This window comes from Strix uralensis, chromosome 20, assembly GCF_047716275.1.
Source record: "Strix uralensis isolate ZFMK-TIS-50842 chromosome 20, bStrUra1, whole genome shotgun sequence".
NCBI lineage: Eukaryota > Metazoa > Chordata > Aves > Strigiformes > Strigidae > Strix > Strix uralensis.
The window spans coordinates 7,373,127-7,389,433 of NC_133991.1; the positions used below are offsets into that span (position 1 = coordinate 7,373,127).

Consider the following 16,307-nt stretch of genomic DNA (forward strand, 5'->3'; position numbering starts at 1 on the left):
AAGAGCTGCTAATGTGGACCTCTTGAGTAAGCAGAGGTAACTTCATGTCTTGAACACATGCATGCTTGGTATTTCTTAAATAATCTTAGCAGCTGGATATTTACTAAACAGAAGAGAAAGATAAAATGTTACTGTTCTCTGTTGCAGGAGGAGCATATCTACCCATAGTAGTATGCGGTGTACCCACATTAGTATTAACATATTTGTCCAAATGTCTTCAATTACAGTCAGTTATCCCTTTGCCATCTTGCAACATTTTGCCAAAATAAAATAACCTACATCTTCATTACCAGAATGATGTTTAGGTTGATCAGCAAATAACTGGCTGGGTACCAGTTTTCAGATTACAGTTACTGAATAGTTGGGCATTTCTCTGGGTCTTTGAATTTGATCTGAGTGTAAGTAAAACAAATGCATTGCTTAAATCATCATAATTATATAATGTTAACATGTCTAAAGATTATTATTTTTTAGTGTTAATTAGTGTTCATAATTTCTAAAACGCTGTAACAGTACACAAGCACCTTCAGGTGAAATACGTCATTTATGTAGCTTTTGGGGGTTTTGTTTCCTGCTGCTAATTCCTTTTTGATGTTCTGAGTCATTTTTCCAGTAGGGAGCTTTGCAGATCAAAAACAGGCATGAAATTTTTCAGATAACACACTTTAATGACTTACTTGCAAATTATCTCTCATTCTTCTGTACACATTTTAAAAACTGCAACTACTCTGAATGATACCATCTTTGCTGAAATAACGCTTTTGAGATCTGTTTGTCCTGACTGTAAAACTTTGATCTATTTCCTAATGAGGTATAGTAATGTTAATGGCTTATAAGCAAAAAGTCTTTTGAGAGGTGACTTTTTATTGTGTCCTGTATTTCCAGTCTTCAGGAAACATGAACAGTTTCGCTAATTGATTGTTTTAGTCACGATGTATAATTGGTTTTAATTTAGTTCTGTTTTTACTGGCTCTGCCAGTAATCTTTCTGTGATAAACATGATGGAGCTCTACGTGTTTTAAAATAGCTCTGGATAAATAAGATTTGCATTCTTTAGCACAGGCATGATATGGCTTTGGCTATTTGATCCTTTTTATTTGGCTCTGAAGTTTTGTTGGCAACAAATTGCGAAAATACTACTTTGAAAAACAGGAATGTAAGAAAAATTTATCTTATGTATTCTTTTGTAAAAGTCAAATAACATGTTTTGTCTGGAGATGTGGTAGAGCTATAGGATTGGATTGGGATATGTCTTGTTGCAAAAGTGAAGAAAGGCTTGTTTGAAAAGGCTCTGATCTGAGAACCTTGTATAAAGTATGAATTCATTAAACAGTGAATGTAAAATCTATCTTTGTAAGTAGGGCTTTGGGAGGAGAGGAAAGTGTTTTACAAGTAGATCTCCTCATCGCTGTCCTGTGAGAGCTGAAAATGGTGTCTCTGTTCTAGATGTCTGGAAACTGAGGCACTGACACATGCTTGGCCAGAGACCGTAAAGCAAATAACACTGAAAGCCAGTACCAGAGTGCCAGGTTCTGCACCTCGGTCAAGTGCTTCAGGCACAGAACCAGGCAGTTTCCTAGCTCTTGAGGAAAAACTGCTAAATCTTTTGTACACGTTCAGATGAATTGGCCAGATTTTTGTATGCTGACGGTGTTATTTAGTATTCTTTACCCAGCTCTGTTAGGACTTCTGCTTCCATGGAAGCCATGTCTTTCGCTACAGTTTTACAAGGGTGGGTTTTTTCTCTCACTGATTCCTTAAATGACTGCTCTCAATTTTAATTTTGGTCTAAAGGATTTCAGTACTTGTCTCCCATCAATATTAAGGTTTTATATTTGTCCTTTCATGACTTACGACAGTAGTAAAGGGCAGCAGTTATAAATACCTTATCTTTTTGACAATAAAGCAGCCAACAGTGGTGCTCTCAGTTCAGTGTTAAATTCAGCCATGCTCTTAATAGTCTCATGTTGTAAACATCAAGCTGACAAGTAGATATAAGTGATTAGCATGGGAAAACAAAGGAAGTGTATTCACTGCTTCCAACCAACGGAGACGTATTTGGCTTTCATCCTTGATTCTCCAAAACCAAAGCAATCTAATAAATCTGGGGAACCACACTAATTCTGATGCCTTTGTGTCATCTGTAAAATCACAATAGTTGGAATTTAAGACCAAACCCTGTGCTGCCAAGGGGTTGTTAACAGGAGAGGGAGGAAAAATGTAAACAGTATTCTGCAGGAGGGAAGAGAGAACATAGTCACTACAGTGGGAATTGCCTTTAAATAGTTTTATACTATAATTGATACAAAGGACCTTCTCCCCAGCATCCTCCTGTATTTTTGCAGCCTGGATGCACTTCACAGTTCATGAATACAAGGACAGATCCTCTTCAGGGCACTACAGAATCTCCAAGAGGAAAGAGGCAGTCTGGCCAGGGGTCATGACCACACAGTCCTTTTCAGCATTATTTAGTGGAGCCGTCAGTGACTATAGCAATGTCTGCTGCAGTGTGCTCTCTCAAGGGCCTTTCCTTTTCTCCTCCCATGCCACATCTCTTCCCCATTCTTACACCTCCAAAACCCAATGCCTTTAAAGCAGTCACCGGTTAATTGTTCCCTTTCAGTCTTACTGTCTGTAAAATGGGAATAGTGATCCTTACTACTTCATACAAGACACACAAATAAGTGTGGGCAAGCTCAAGGAACTGCTTTGATAATTGGTGTTTCTTAGAAAATGCTTTGAAACTATGGTTAAAATATTTGCTTTTGGAACGTATTTAGGCACCTTTTTTAAGGAGTAAGTTGATGGCCCTGCTTGGAGGGGCAGATGCTGATGTGCAGGTAGAACATCTACCTGTTCTTCAGTAAAAATAATATTTTAGCTGTGAAATCTGAAATAGATGTGAAGTCTGCCACACTTGTTGGCATTTATCCAGGTGCCAAATGTCACTTTATTGCAAACTTTTTCTGAAGACTGAGAAAAATCATGTGATGTAGTTCTGTAGAAGTAAAAAAGAAGATTAAAAGGATAGGATGGTACTCAAAATGTTTGTACTTGGTTTTTAAACAGACATTTTGGACGGTTCTGTGGTTGATTAAAATTGAGTTTTCTTCTTTTTTTCTCCTTTATAAAGTTTTAGTTCCTTATCCTCTTCTCCAATTTTGAAATTTAGAGAGGGAAGAAATGGGTACATTTGTAATGTAAATGCAAGATGTTGAATTGTGTATGCTTTTTAATGGTAAATGAATATACAGGAGGATTTATTGGAGCTTTCTGTTATGAATTGTTAATATTTCACAAATGCTGCATTTAAAAAGTGCAAGCTTTTCTTTTGAAGTTGGAAGTCATGATTAGAATTATTTTCCAGCATTGTATAAAAATGATGGCAGAATGGCTCAGGGTCTAGATGGAACAATTAAAAACTTTTCATTTTTTGCATTTTGGTTTTGTCACCAGCAGGCTGGGTCTAAAACCAACAGTCAGTGTGTCATCTCTTTGAAGCTGTTTTCTGTTCTTTATGGCTGTGAATACACATCACAAAACTCTCTGGTATGATGAAGCTCAGTGTTTGGTATCAGCAGAGCTGTTGTCTTCACTGAGCCACAGTCTCCTGTAGTCCTGTTCCCATCATTAAGTCACTTGCAATCATGGACATTTTAGCTGAAGAGGGTCTGTTATATCATCCAATCTGTGGTAATACAGGATTTTTCCTTCAGGAGACATCAGCCAGGAAAATTTTATGCTAGTGCTGCTCGTTCGGTGGATAAATGAACAGCCTTATTCTCTTTGGGAGTCAGCTGCCTGCTGCATTAAGTAGTAAATTCAGTCTCTTGACATGTATATGTGTGTGTGCATGTACACACCAGAAAGGCTTCTCCTGAGGAGCATAAGCACCTTGATCTTTGACCGTGTACCGGTGCACATACATGAATGATTTAGAATTGAAGTGCCTGACAGTGTTATAAGCTGTTAGCTGGTGTTAGATTTCAAGGGCGGCCAGTGTGGGAGGCCGATTGAAATGAGTCGGTATCTCTGAAGTATCTCCAGACACACAGACATTGACCTGTTGGTTGGAAATGCCTGCATGGGAGAGCTGGGGCTGTGAGTTACAGCATCTGTGTTCTCCTGAAAGCCACCCACAGGCCCAATAAACCAGGGGGAAACTCTTCAGAATTAGTTTAAATATGCATTAAAGATGCCCTTTAAATAATAATAAATTCCAAGCTTTAGTTCTTCCAAAATAGTAGTTCACTACTGTATCACAAACTGGAAGATGATGTATGTTAACTGTCACCTCAGTGCATTAATGTGCATAAGAGGTGCTGCATAGACATAGATGGCTGCTAGGAGAGGCTGTTGTGTCAAGTAATAATCATTAAAGATTTATTTTTTCCCCAAAAAATGTACATTCAAGTTCCTTTTACTCATCGTATGTGTTATACTTTAATTGTATGCTTTTCTTATAAAAGTGTATTTGTTACTGTTTCATATGCCCTTTTAAACATCTGTTGTATCTTTAGGAGTGTTGTATTATTGTGCTTTTCTGTTCTAAAACACAAAGATTGGCTCGGATCATTAGCCAGGCTGCTATTTAATGTTTTGAGCTTCTGAAATTAATGAAATATGCATTACTGGCATATGACAGCTGGTTTTTACTTTGTTTTCAGAATGATTTGTATTTAAGTAGGGTGTAAAATTAATAATTTTTGGCTGCAGAGCTATTGCCTACATGTTGTGGTTTGAATTTAATGAACACACTTGTTTGATCACATCTTCAAAAAAAAAAAAAATTTTTAAATGTCAATGAAATTTTCTCCCTCATACCCTTTCTTTTCTAATGATCCAAGTGTTTTAATGGATATTTGTGAGATGTTGTGATTTCTTGATGAAAAAGTAGAGCTCATAGTGTTTGGTTAAAATGAATCCAGCAAAGCAGTGATGCTGGGTGAGCTTAATGATGGTTCTGAATGTATCAGGGATTTTGCCACTGGCTTCAGTGGTGCTAAACTGTCTCCCAGAATATTGAAGTGTTCTGTGTTTAAGTACCAACATCAGACAAGTTTTACTGACTTCTCCTTGTAGGCAGAGGAGAATGGAATTGGAACTATTAACAATACAGATGCGACATTGTTCATATCTAAAATCAAAACAAGAGACACTAATATTGATTGAAGTGCTTTTGTGCTTGAGGGCACAGGACTCCAAACCTGAACGCATAGATTTGTTTTCTGCTTGCCTTAAAGTGTGGACAATCAGAAGTGTTTGAATTACTGCAAATTAATGAATTACCACTTGTCTTTTAAACCACAATAAGTGACCATACCTTTACAACTCAGGCACAAATTGAGGGCAGTGGTGGGTTTTTGGCCATTTTCTATATTTATTGCTACCTTGCTGCTCATGGTCATGCCAGTCTTTGTGGAACTGTGCAGTGAATCAAGTCAAAGACAATCTAGGAAAAAGAGGTTGGTTATCTTTACAGCCCAGCTCAGTCCCCCACCTGATTTGCTGCATGGTACCCAACAGTTGTAGAAACACAACAGAAAGGTAGATTTGTATGGGAACAGAGATGAAGATAGAATCTTTTCCCAAAGATATATGTGTAAAATATGGCCTCAGCTCACTCTAATAATGTATGAAAAAATGCACTGGCTTGAACCATGTGGGTTGCAGACAGTACATGTGATGAGTGGTTTCAAGCTGATTTTTTTTTTTTTTTTTTAACTTCTCATTTGCAATGGACTAAAAGAATAAACAAGTTATTGCTATTTGGCTGATGGATTGTAACTTCTTAGGTATGATAATTATTCTTGTGGTCGTGTGTTCATAGCAAAGGAGTCTGTGATCTTTGAGTTGTTTGGCATTTCTGTACGGCGTTTAACAAAGCAGCAGTGCATGTTAGTTAATGCTTGTACAGTAATGATCTAAGGGTCTCTACCTTGCCATCTTAGAGTAGAGGTGGCAACAGCAGTATGTCTAAACACACAAGAAAGTACTGTATTTAAAATACCCAAATTATCATGGTGATTAGACACCGCTGCAAACCCAGTGAGAATTATTCTTGGCAGTGGTGTTTCATCCCTAAGTTAACAGGAATGTATTTGCATCTTACCAGTCATTTGAGGTGATCCTCAGATTATATAGTAATGTGGATTGTTTTACGCTTTGCTTTTAAACAGGGCAGAAAAGCTTCAGTTGCTTAACCACAGGCCTGTGACGGCAGTTGAAATACAGCTGGTAAGTAACAATACTCCAGACTGCTTGAAGCTTAAATGAAACCAGCTTTAACCTTGAAGATCAATTGAATAATTGCTTTCTTATGGTCAGTGATTGAATGTATCCCTTTATGCACATCTTTACATTCATGGTTTGAAATCGGCTCTGCTTCCTCTCTGAGACCTCCTTAGAGACTTGCCCATCTTTCTCTGACAGATTCTCCACCTCTGTTTGCTTCAGTGTCACATATTGAAAATGTCCAATGCAGTCATTAAAGGTTAGTTACACTATTGCATCTAAGAATATATTTAACCTGAGTCTTTTTGCTGCTGCTCTGTAATCAAGTACTTCACTTTTTGACAGCTGTGATGACACGGTTGTTTTGATGGCAGGGTTTTATGTTATAGTGAAACCAAACACGCTAAAAAGGAATGAGTAATGACTGATACAGAATTTTGAGCAGTGGTGCAGAGTGAGAAATGGATATAAACAGACTTTCTGATGGAAAGTAGCCATTGTCTATCTGTTAAGCATAATTCTGATGTAAAGAGGGATTGTCACTAAATAGATGGTTATATTCTCTGAAGTGTCTCCTTAGGAATACAAAATCCTGTGGTAATAGAGATTATTATAATAAGGATATTATTTTAAAAAAGATCTCTTACATTAAGAACATCTGTTTACAATCTTATCCTGAAACCAAACTGTGTAGTAACAGGATTGTATTTTGCTGCAAAAAAGAGACGGGTTAAAGAGGTACCAGTATGACTATTTTTCCTTTGTAGCCAAGGAGTAGACATTACAGTGCTGAAGGCGTCTCGTAAAAGAATGCTTCTAGCTGAATTAATACTGTGTTTTGTGATTGAAGAGATCAGTGTCAATCATCAACCCAACCAAAAGCATTAAAGGCTTTATGAGTTTTGCTTAGGAATTTAGTCACAGGCGATGATGTAGAGCCTGTCTCATATCTTTGTTAGCTTCATGTCTTACACACAGATTTACTATATTCCCCTACAGACCACAAAAGGTCTTTTTCTTCCCTTTTTTTCTTTAAATGCAGTAATCTGGTGCTGCTTTCAGGTGACTGTGTGGTTTTATCTGTCTTTTCGCTCCTCCCCTTGTTGTCCTACCCAGTTCCTCATTATCTTACCTATCCATAAAATACTGAAAATAATTTTGCTCCTATGTCATATTTGAAGTCCAGGAGGCAAGTGTAAGAAATTTGCACCTCTATGTTAGAAGTCAGGTTTCTGTAGAGTGTCATACTTTAGATATTCCAAGGTTTGTAATGTCAAAGTTAGAGAAAACTCATTGCTAAAACTTACAGAATACAGATACGAGATTTGAGTTCAGTGTCGGTCCATTATTGCTATGTAACCCTTCTCTTATGATCAAAAGCAACTTGTGAAAAACATAATAATACATTTGGGGACTAGCCTGAATTTGTATTGTCATGAAAGTATTGGGGATGGAGTTACTTCTGTTCCATTGTGATACCCCTGTAATTCCCAGGAGTTTCTCCAAAACTAGTATTACAGTAATCTAAGTTGACGGGATTGTTAACACTGTGTTAAATTAAGCCTCCCTAAAACTGCAGTTCATTTATTCTTTCATCAAAGCACATCAAGTCTTTTGAGCTCAGTAGCTGCTAGGAAATTGCAGGCCATTTTTGTTAGTGAAATACAGAGACTAGAAGCCATAGCAAGGAAATGATTTTACTGTTCAATTACTGTCTTGAATCATTTTGGGTTTTGGTGAGGACAGGGGAAAGAGACTGTAGCAGTGCAGCATCTCTGAACACAAAAAACCTCTGTCTTCCCTGAGCATCTCTGAGTATAAAATAATGCAGAGCAGCAGAGGCTGCCAGCATTTTCTTCGTTGATGTTGGTAGGGAGAAGATTACCCATACACAGATTTTATGCAAGCAGATCAATTCACTGCAGTCGATGGATGAGACACAACCTATAGGGAGGTGAATACTAGGTCTAAAATTGCCCCAGTTCTCTTTCGTTGCACTTGTCCCTGCCACTCAAAAGCTTTTGGGTCACTCCTGGAATTGAATCAGAAATAAATGATGATGAAAACTTCTGACCACTTCATATAATGTAGGCAAATCAATTTTATTTTTTAAAAAGCTTTAAACAAAATGCCAAACAAGCCATGTCTCTGTCTCTCGGTTTCTCAAATAGTTTTGGTGTCTCAACTTTTACTCAGTGCTGCCTGTCCGTGGAGTGGAGTCAGATTTACCTGATAGGCTTTTAACAGCTGATGTGAAAGGATAGTTATATTTACTACTGCTCGTTGCTTTTTTGCCTTTCCAGCTTTTTGGTTTTTTACTTTCCCTGTATAAAATTCCTTGTCTTTAGTTGTATGCAAACAATAATTTTGATAAAATTTAAGCTAAAAAGCAATTTTATGTTGTGATCTTCTGATCTCAAATTCTTTTTTAAGTCTTTATGCATAAATTGCTGTAATTGTTCATATTTGTCTTTTCCGAACTGTGTGCCAGGATTTATTTTCAAACAACAATAGCAACAAAAGGAGCATGAAATTCTAATTCATATCCCACAGGGTAAAACACTGTACACATTGCAGTTATCTTGACCTCCTGTTTTAATCTTTAACATATGTTGTTCCTGGCACAGTGATTCACAAAGGAGGAAAAAAAAAGACAGTGATGTTGATCTAACCATGACAGTGGCCCAGCTTTACTTAATGCTGAACATGATGGGTTTGAAGATTAAGCATCTTTTTTTCTAATGAACAAATTGCTCCACATTCTTCTCTCTGAATGGAAAAGTAGATTTTAATTCTGTGCTTTTGAAAACTAAATTTCCATCTCTGACAGCTTCGTACCTCGTGACATGTGCTCTGCATAACCAGCCTGGCAGATTCTTTTGTTGTTGAATAGAAAATAATAAAGTATTCTTCTGGAAAATGGAAGATGTTGGAGGATTTAAACATTTTATTTTCTCAACAATATAGGTTGCTTCCCACTCTGCATACTTGGTTAATTACCTCTGAGGGACATTAATCCAATCATTCAGTCTTTATTTCTTTTTTATGTGCTTTTTTCTATTAGCATGTTGGTGCTGAACAATTTCAAATTACTGCTCAAAGGAGGAAATAGCAGTCATTTTCTCATAAAATATGTACCTCCTACACTGAAGTTAAATTATGTGCTTGATAGCTTTGGAAGTGATCAGAATCCCTATTTCCTTTTTTAATGTAGTTTAATGGCTATTTTTAAAATAGAATTCTTAGCTTATTATTCAAATAAACAACAGCTTTTAACACACAGGTTGTTCTGTTCTGTGATGCTGAGGTTTGTTACCCATCAAATATTACTTAGTCTTGAGAGAGTTTCTCGGTTCTTTCAGAACTTTTTAGGGTTCTTCAGTGTGGCTTTATTTATTCTTCAACATTTGCAGTGTGTTGTCGTGTCTTAGGAGGCTAAATGAAATAAACATTAGCACTGAAAGCTTAAAAGAAGGACAGTGAGGATGATGAAGTCTCTTATACTTTGCTTTTACTTGGGTAAGCAGAAAATATAAGGTATGGTTATAATTAGGGAAAACACATTCCTAAACTGTGTCCTTGTTTCACCAAGTAAAAAAAAAAAAATCTAGACAAGTATGCCTGTGTCTGTGTTCATATTTTGTGCTTACATGTGTACATGGCACTATGAACATACAGGTTTGCACATTTATTTTATGAATAAACATTTTAATCTTTTAAATTATCTTGATAGTCAGGCTAGCTGTTATTTTCTGATTTACCTTCTCGGTAAAGAAAATCTTTAAAAGCTTCTGAAAATTACTTTCTGCCATGAGAATTTATCAGCAGGTTTTAATGTGACTTACGGCTTAATGTAATCCTGTTATTATGTTCTGATTTGGTAATTGTGGTTGTTTTGTTCCTCTGAGAAATCCATACGTAGTGCTCATTTTAAAAAAGCTACTGTTAAAATGTGCAGCTGGGAAGGGCTGCACGGTAGTAAAATATTCCACATGCACATTTGTTTAATAAGCACAGCTCTGGTTCCCAGTAGCAGTTATGTTACTGAGCAAGGCATCTGCCAGCGTTTTAATTCTGCAGTTGGCGAGCGATTTGTCTTTTTCATTCTCTTGTAGCAAGATTCAGTGATGGATGTTGGATGCATGTTTCATTTTGCTGTGTTAGAAAGCCAATGCAAAGGTGTATCTGGAGAGGCAGAACTGAACTGGCATCCGTTTTTTGATGTATTCTCCATTTAGTAAATGTTTGCCTAATTTTAAGCTTAAAATCTAGTTAAGCTAGTTGGACCTCTCGAGTACTTGGAATTAAGTCAAAACATAAGCTGTGGCTTAACAGTTACAGGTTCAAGGTGCTTAAGCAGGTGAAAAATTAGTTATTAGACTTGTAAATAAAGGTAGCATTGCTCTCAAAGGTGAGCAGTACTGTGTCTTCAGCTGCCTTCTGAATATTTTGTATATATTCCACAGTTCTGAAGATCTGTCTGTTTTTGTCAATACATTTATCACTAAACTAAGAAACAACTCTAGGTACTCAGGCTTGAAAAATATATAGTAGCTGCAGGGGGAACATGCCTCCCTCTTTTTTTTTTTTTTTTTTTTTAGCTGTAAGAATTTTATGCCAATTAAGTTACCAAATACAGTTTTCCTGCTTCCTTCCTTGATTCCTTCTTTGGTCAGCTTGTAGATTATATTTAGAGCATTAGCCTGGGGGGAAATGAAATGTGAAAATTGCTTACTGTATGAATATATTGTGATGAGAATTTAAAACTGTTAGTGGTTTGAGTCAGATAGAAGATATTGTTGAGGCCTGACTTGACTAAGTCGATTTTGACCACATAGTTGCATGTCATAGAAAATATGTAGTGTGTATATGTAGGAATTGCATTGATACACTATAACATTGGCTGCAAAACCACTGTAGTTTATTTTGGGACGGTATAGACTTGAATGCTGAAAAGCAGTAGCAACTTGGGAATTGTTTATTACAAGAAGTAGCATAGCTGACATGCTTACTGCCTTTCTCTTGTGTTCGTTTCAAGAAAAACCTTGCTCTCAGCCCTAAGAAGGAGACATGCTTGTCTTGCTGCACATCAGGGTGCTTTTTATCTATAAATTGTGTTACTATAACATTGTCCAATTCTGTTACTTGCACAAATCCCTGAATATTGAAAATGCACAGTTCAGCAGAGCTTTGGTTGATGATACCCTACACTTTGCACATGGCATCATCTGTGAGGATAATCTATTTCCATTTGGTGTGTGTGGCACTGCCAACATAAACATCTTATGTCATACACTTATTAAAAACACTTGCGTTTTTGTTTTCCTTAGTATAAAGTTTGCATTCCTGACTGCTTATGGTTTGAATCTCTTGCTTGAGCAGTTTCAGCCAAATGCGAGTTAGAGGTTAGCAAGGCTTTTTGATAAGATATTTTTTCATGTATTGGTAAAATTCTTGCTGGAAAAGTAGGTACTTGAATAACAGTTGTTTCTTTTTGCCTCTGAGGCTTTTTCTTACATATAATTTCTCCTCTGAGCATCATAACATTATTTCCTAGTACTATCAGTAGCAAAGGTATTTTGTCTCATAGTTGTAAATCAGAAGACTGTGAACATCTGTTGAATCTAGAATAAGCCTCTGAGTGACCTTCTGTTTCCCTTGATATCTGTTTTCCTTTAGGACAGTTTCATTGCTCTCTGTGCTTCATTTTTGCATTTTTGCTTCTGGCATGCTGCTTTGCTGCTTCCTAATTGCTTATGTTTTCATAAGTTGCTGCTTAGGCTGTTTTCCTGAAAGGTGAAAAAAATTGACTTTTATAGCTTATGCTTTTGATCCTTTGAACTCTTGAATAGTATCACAGTGAAATAGCGCTGAAGCATCAGCTTGAATAATAACCTGTCCATCCTGCCAAATGTAGATTTTTGTCTATCACTAGTTCCTGGTGTGGGAGCTGGCAATGGATGTGTGGCTTGGAGGCACCGAGAGGTGAGCCCTTGATGAGTTTTGCTGCAGTAGTTTACAGAATTACCACTTCCCTCTGGCAGAGACTACAGATCTGTCAGCAGAAGGGAATTTGGAGCTACATTACCCACTCCTCAGTGCAGTATCTGGCATCTTTCTTTAAAGATGCTTTTCTTAACAGTTTAATGAGACATCAGTTACAGCACCAAAGCATCTGAAACATGAGAGACTATTTTCTTTCATCAACTTTCTGGTAAAGTGTGATTTCTTAAACTGCCAGAGCAATCACCAGAGCTCATCTGTCACTGTCCCAAGTGGTATCTGCAGTTTGTCAGTCTTGCAGGCTTCCATGTTCAGCCAGTACAAATGGCATCAGCCTGGTTGTTTGTACTGGGAGCTGGGACATTCCTCATTCAGCACTGAGGAGCACATAAGAAGCAGTGATTAGTCACTCACATAAGTATATTCTGCCTTAAATGCAGAAGTCGAGAGGAGTTGATGCTTGATGCAAAAATCACTCTCTATTACCTGTGTAAGTTCTGATCAAATCCTTGTGTATAACTCTGGATACCTGAAGCAGGCACCTAAAGGAGAAAATGTTTGGAGAGGAAAGGGAAAGGAGATATATAGGGAAGGATTAAAATTTAAATGGGGAACAAGGATGGACTTCATGTGATTCAATAAATCAAATTAAACTAGGCAAGGTGCCATTTGATCGAAAAGCAGTGAGATTATGAATGCGGGAGACATTGAGCACTGAGAGATAAATCATTCTGCCATAAGTGATATTGCCTGTCCAAAGGATGTGGGCTTTTTCTTTGTATGGCTCCTGCTGCTATGGGCCTGTCACCTTTAAAATTCAATGTAACAGTAATTAATAACAATGTAATCCAGTCCAAAAACCAGTCTGATAATCCTCTACAAAATTTAATAGCATAGGTCATCTGTAGAGTAATGGCTTTGTCGGCAGTATTGGCAACAAAGAGTGTATGTACGCTCTGTAACATACCTTATTGTATAATGTTGATGCTCCAAGGTGTGCTAGTCAAGCTGCTGAGATGATCTCCTCTGAAATGCAGCCTAGCAGGCAATTATCACCACTTCAGTAGCTGCAGCAGTTGCTTACACAGAGGGTAACGTTAGGAGGATTTTTAGTATGTTTTAATGCATAGTGTATAGTATAGCAGCTGGCAGTAATGAGAGCCAGGGCTGTTTTTCAAGCCAGGGTCCTACAATAGTTCTTGAACTAACTGTACTTGGAAAGCCACTCCACAGAGAATTGCATCCTTTGATCAGGATGTCCCCAGAAACAGTCATTTGCAAATGGACATTCGCTGTCTGCCTTTTGCTACATGAGTGGATTCTAGTGTGCTCGCTTTCCTCTCGTCAAGGGTCTGTGGATAATGGCTGATGAAAGATGATCGGATTGTGCAAAGAGGGCTCATAGGACATTGAAGGAAAAAAAAGTTAATTGAATATACCACTCTGCTTTTTAGAAGGCAAGATTCATCTGAATAGCTGACAATTTATAGCTAGAACTGATTAAACCTGCGTTGACTTGGAACCATAATTAATATAAATCACTGCTCTTCAAAGGACATTTTAAAGGACTTTGTATAAGAAAGAAAATCTCAAACCCCGCAATCCTAATTGGTTTCATTTGCGTTTGAAGAGTTCTTTTGGCTTGCTTTTCCCGTCCTCTGACAAGCTTTTCCTTTTAACAGCTGCCTATAAATTAGGGCAGTTGTTTTTAGGGGTAGCAGTGATGTAAGAGTTCCCACAGCTCCACAGTGAGAGTAGGTCCCTAATTAACCTTACGGAATTTTATTGTTGATTCATGACAGCATGTTTTGTGTTGCACAGAGCTTTTATATGCCTTTATATTCAGGAATCTCACAATCCAAGCAAATTCCAATGAAGTATAGCTGCTGTAGGATTAGGTGGCTTCTCTTATGGCCTGATTACTTATAGTCTAGGTGCTGGGTGAGATACCAAGGTTCAGGTAACTGCTCTCAGGTCATCTCATTTCAGTTCTCACATGAAAGCACAGGAACTTAGGAATATATGTCGGGAAGGTAGGTCTGCACATGAGCTAAATGAAAAGCCTTGCTCAGGATACTGGTGTGTAGGTTGAGAGGCGTTAGGAGAAAGCAGGGAGGAAAGCCTGTTCTGAGTGTGTTGTAAAGAAAGCAGGGTCTCATTGTGGAGTGCCAATTGTAGTGGATAACAATGGAGCTCTTCTTTCTTTTTTAAAATATTGCAAGAATTCCACTTTGTAAAATGCTTTTGTAATGAGCTGACTATGTCTTGCATCCACTGAGAATAGTATTTCCCAGTTAGTTGAGTCCTTCTGTGTGGAGCTGAGGAAGGAAGTATGGATTTAATGATTACAATAGATTGTTTTTTGACTTGCAGATGGTAGAAGAAAGCGAGGAAAGGCTAACAGAAGAGCAGATTGAGTCACTTCTCCAGACAGTCACCAGTATTCTTCCAGGGGATCCGGAAGAACAACAGAGAGACTCGGCAATGGCAACCGAAGACAAAGGTGACTAAGCGTAGGAGGCATCTAGACCAAAGCTGGCAACAACGTCAGCAGAAGAAAATCAGCTAATATTTTTCTGTTTTTTTACTTGATACCAGTTTAATCTTGTATTGGACATCATTGTAAAATATGTTACAATTTTTATTACTCAGAGGTGATGAGGGAAGCAATTGTTTACAAGAAAGCATGGAAAAGGACACTATTGTTTCAGCATTTTGTCATAAACAGGGATGGTAGTAACTGAGTTTGTAATGCAGCAGTCCAAGAAATTATGGGGCACAGAATCTGAAGCTTTTGTATTTTTTCCATTACCCATGTAACAGCTGTACATTTGAATAGGCTTATATATAGCTGGCAATGTTTTAATTATCACAGCAGTACTATAATTATAATTGCTTTCATATGCTTTTGAATTGCCCAACTGGTTTTCGGAATACAGTCTACAATACAAAGCCAACTTTTGGAGCTGTTTGTGAAAAGGGCTGTTTTCAGTGATCAGAACATAGAGTAATGTACAAGAACTGCTTGGAATCTGGCCAGACGATTTCAAGTAGGCTGTTGGCATCATGGAAATGAGAGGATCTGTTGGTAGGGTAACTGTTCTCAAGGGTGTCTGACAGTCCGTACTTGATAAAAGAGAGATCCAGATCATCAGCTAAATCAACATATTGCCACTGAAATTAGCTGAGTTGGACTAGTTTACAGCAGTTGAGGCTCCAGACTCAAATGTTAAGGCTCTTAGTAATAGAAATGGAAGAACATTTAGGCATGAGGTGCGTGTTTTCCCTTTGAACGTTTGTTCCAGTATTTTCCCTTTGAACGCTTGTTCCAGTATTTATATATCGACAAGTCAGTCTTGTGAACATGCTGTCGACTGTGGAATAAATGAATCAGTCAACACTGAAGTGAAGTCCTAATCTGGTTTAGAAGAATGAGAATCAGTCCTGGTTGAAGCAGAATTTTCTGTGTACTGAGCTTTTGTCTGATTAAAAATTTCAGGATCAAGTATTTGATGTTGAAAGCATTGATGATTACAATGAATCATTTGTGTATATATACATATATATATGTAAAGGCATGAGTTACACATGGCACTGGTTTTATACTGTGACTGCAGACCATTCTTTTACAATTATAATGTGCTGGAAATAGAAATAAAGTTTGAAGTATATCCTGGGAATTTTGAGGCTTATAGACAAGGTGTCAGACTTTGAATCAGAATATCTGACTTTTTTTTTTTTTTTCCCCCTGTTTCTGTCATGGTTTTATTTTGCATTTTTATGCAAAGAATTTAGGCTTTCTAAGCTTTAGTTGTGCCATATATGAAAGGGAGTGATAAGTTCCAGTGTCTGGGGGATTTACGATACGCATTGTCATGGTATTTTAAGCTTCTTTGATGTCTGAAGAGAAAAGGAAATGATTGGAAAATATATTTGTTACCTCGCAAAGAGAATTTATCTTACTAAATGCATTCAAGGCTGGAGGCTAAAGGTACGTTTTGACGGGGTAAGTGTAATATTAAGAGGGGGAAAATCCTTGGTGGTTTTTGTGATACATCAATATATATTTT

The 16,307-nt window shown here is 37.4% G+C and overlaps 1 protein-coding gene across 4 annotated transcripts in view; it reads left to right on the plus strand.

Moving 5' to 3' along the window:
• The window catches only part of CRCP (CGRP receptor component), a 33,749-nt gene extending 17,832 nt beyond the window's left edge, over positions 1-15,917 (plus strand). For all 4 annotated transcript variants that reach the window (XM_074890261.1, XM_074890263.1, XM_074890264.1 and 1 more), the window contains 2 exons: positions 6,180-6,237; positions 14,611-15,917. In XM_074890261.1, coding sequence (XP_074746362.1) covers positions 6,180-6,237; positions 14,611-14,748 — 196 coding nt within the window. In that variant the 3' untranslated portion in view covers positions 14,749-15,917. The remainder of the gene's footprint in view (positions 1-6,179; positions 6,238-14,610) is intronic.
• Positions 15,918-16,307: the final 390 nt, after the last annotated feature.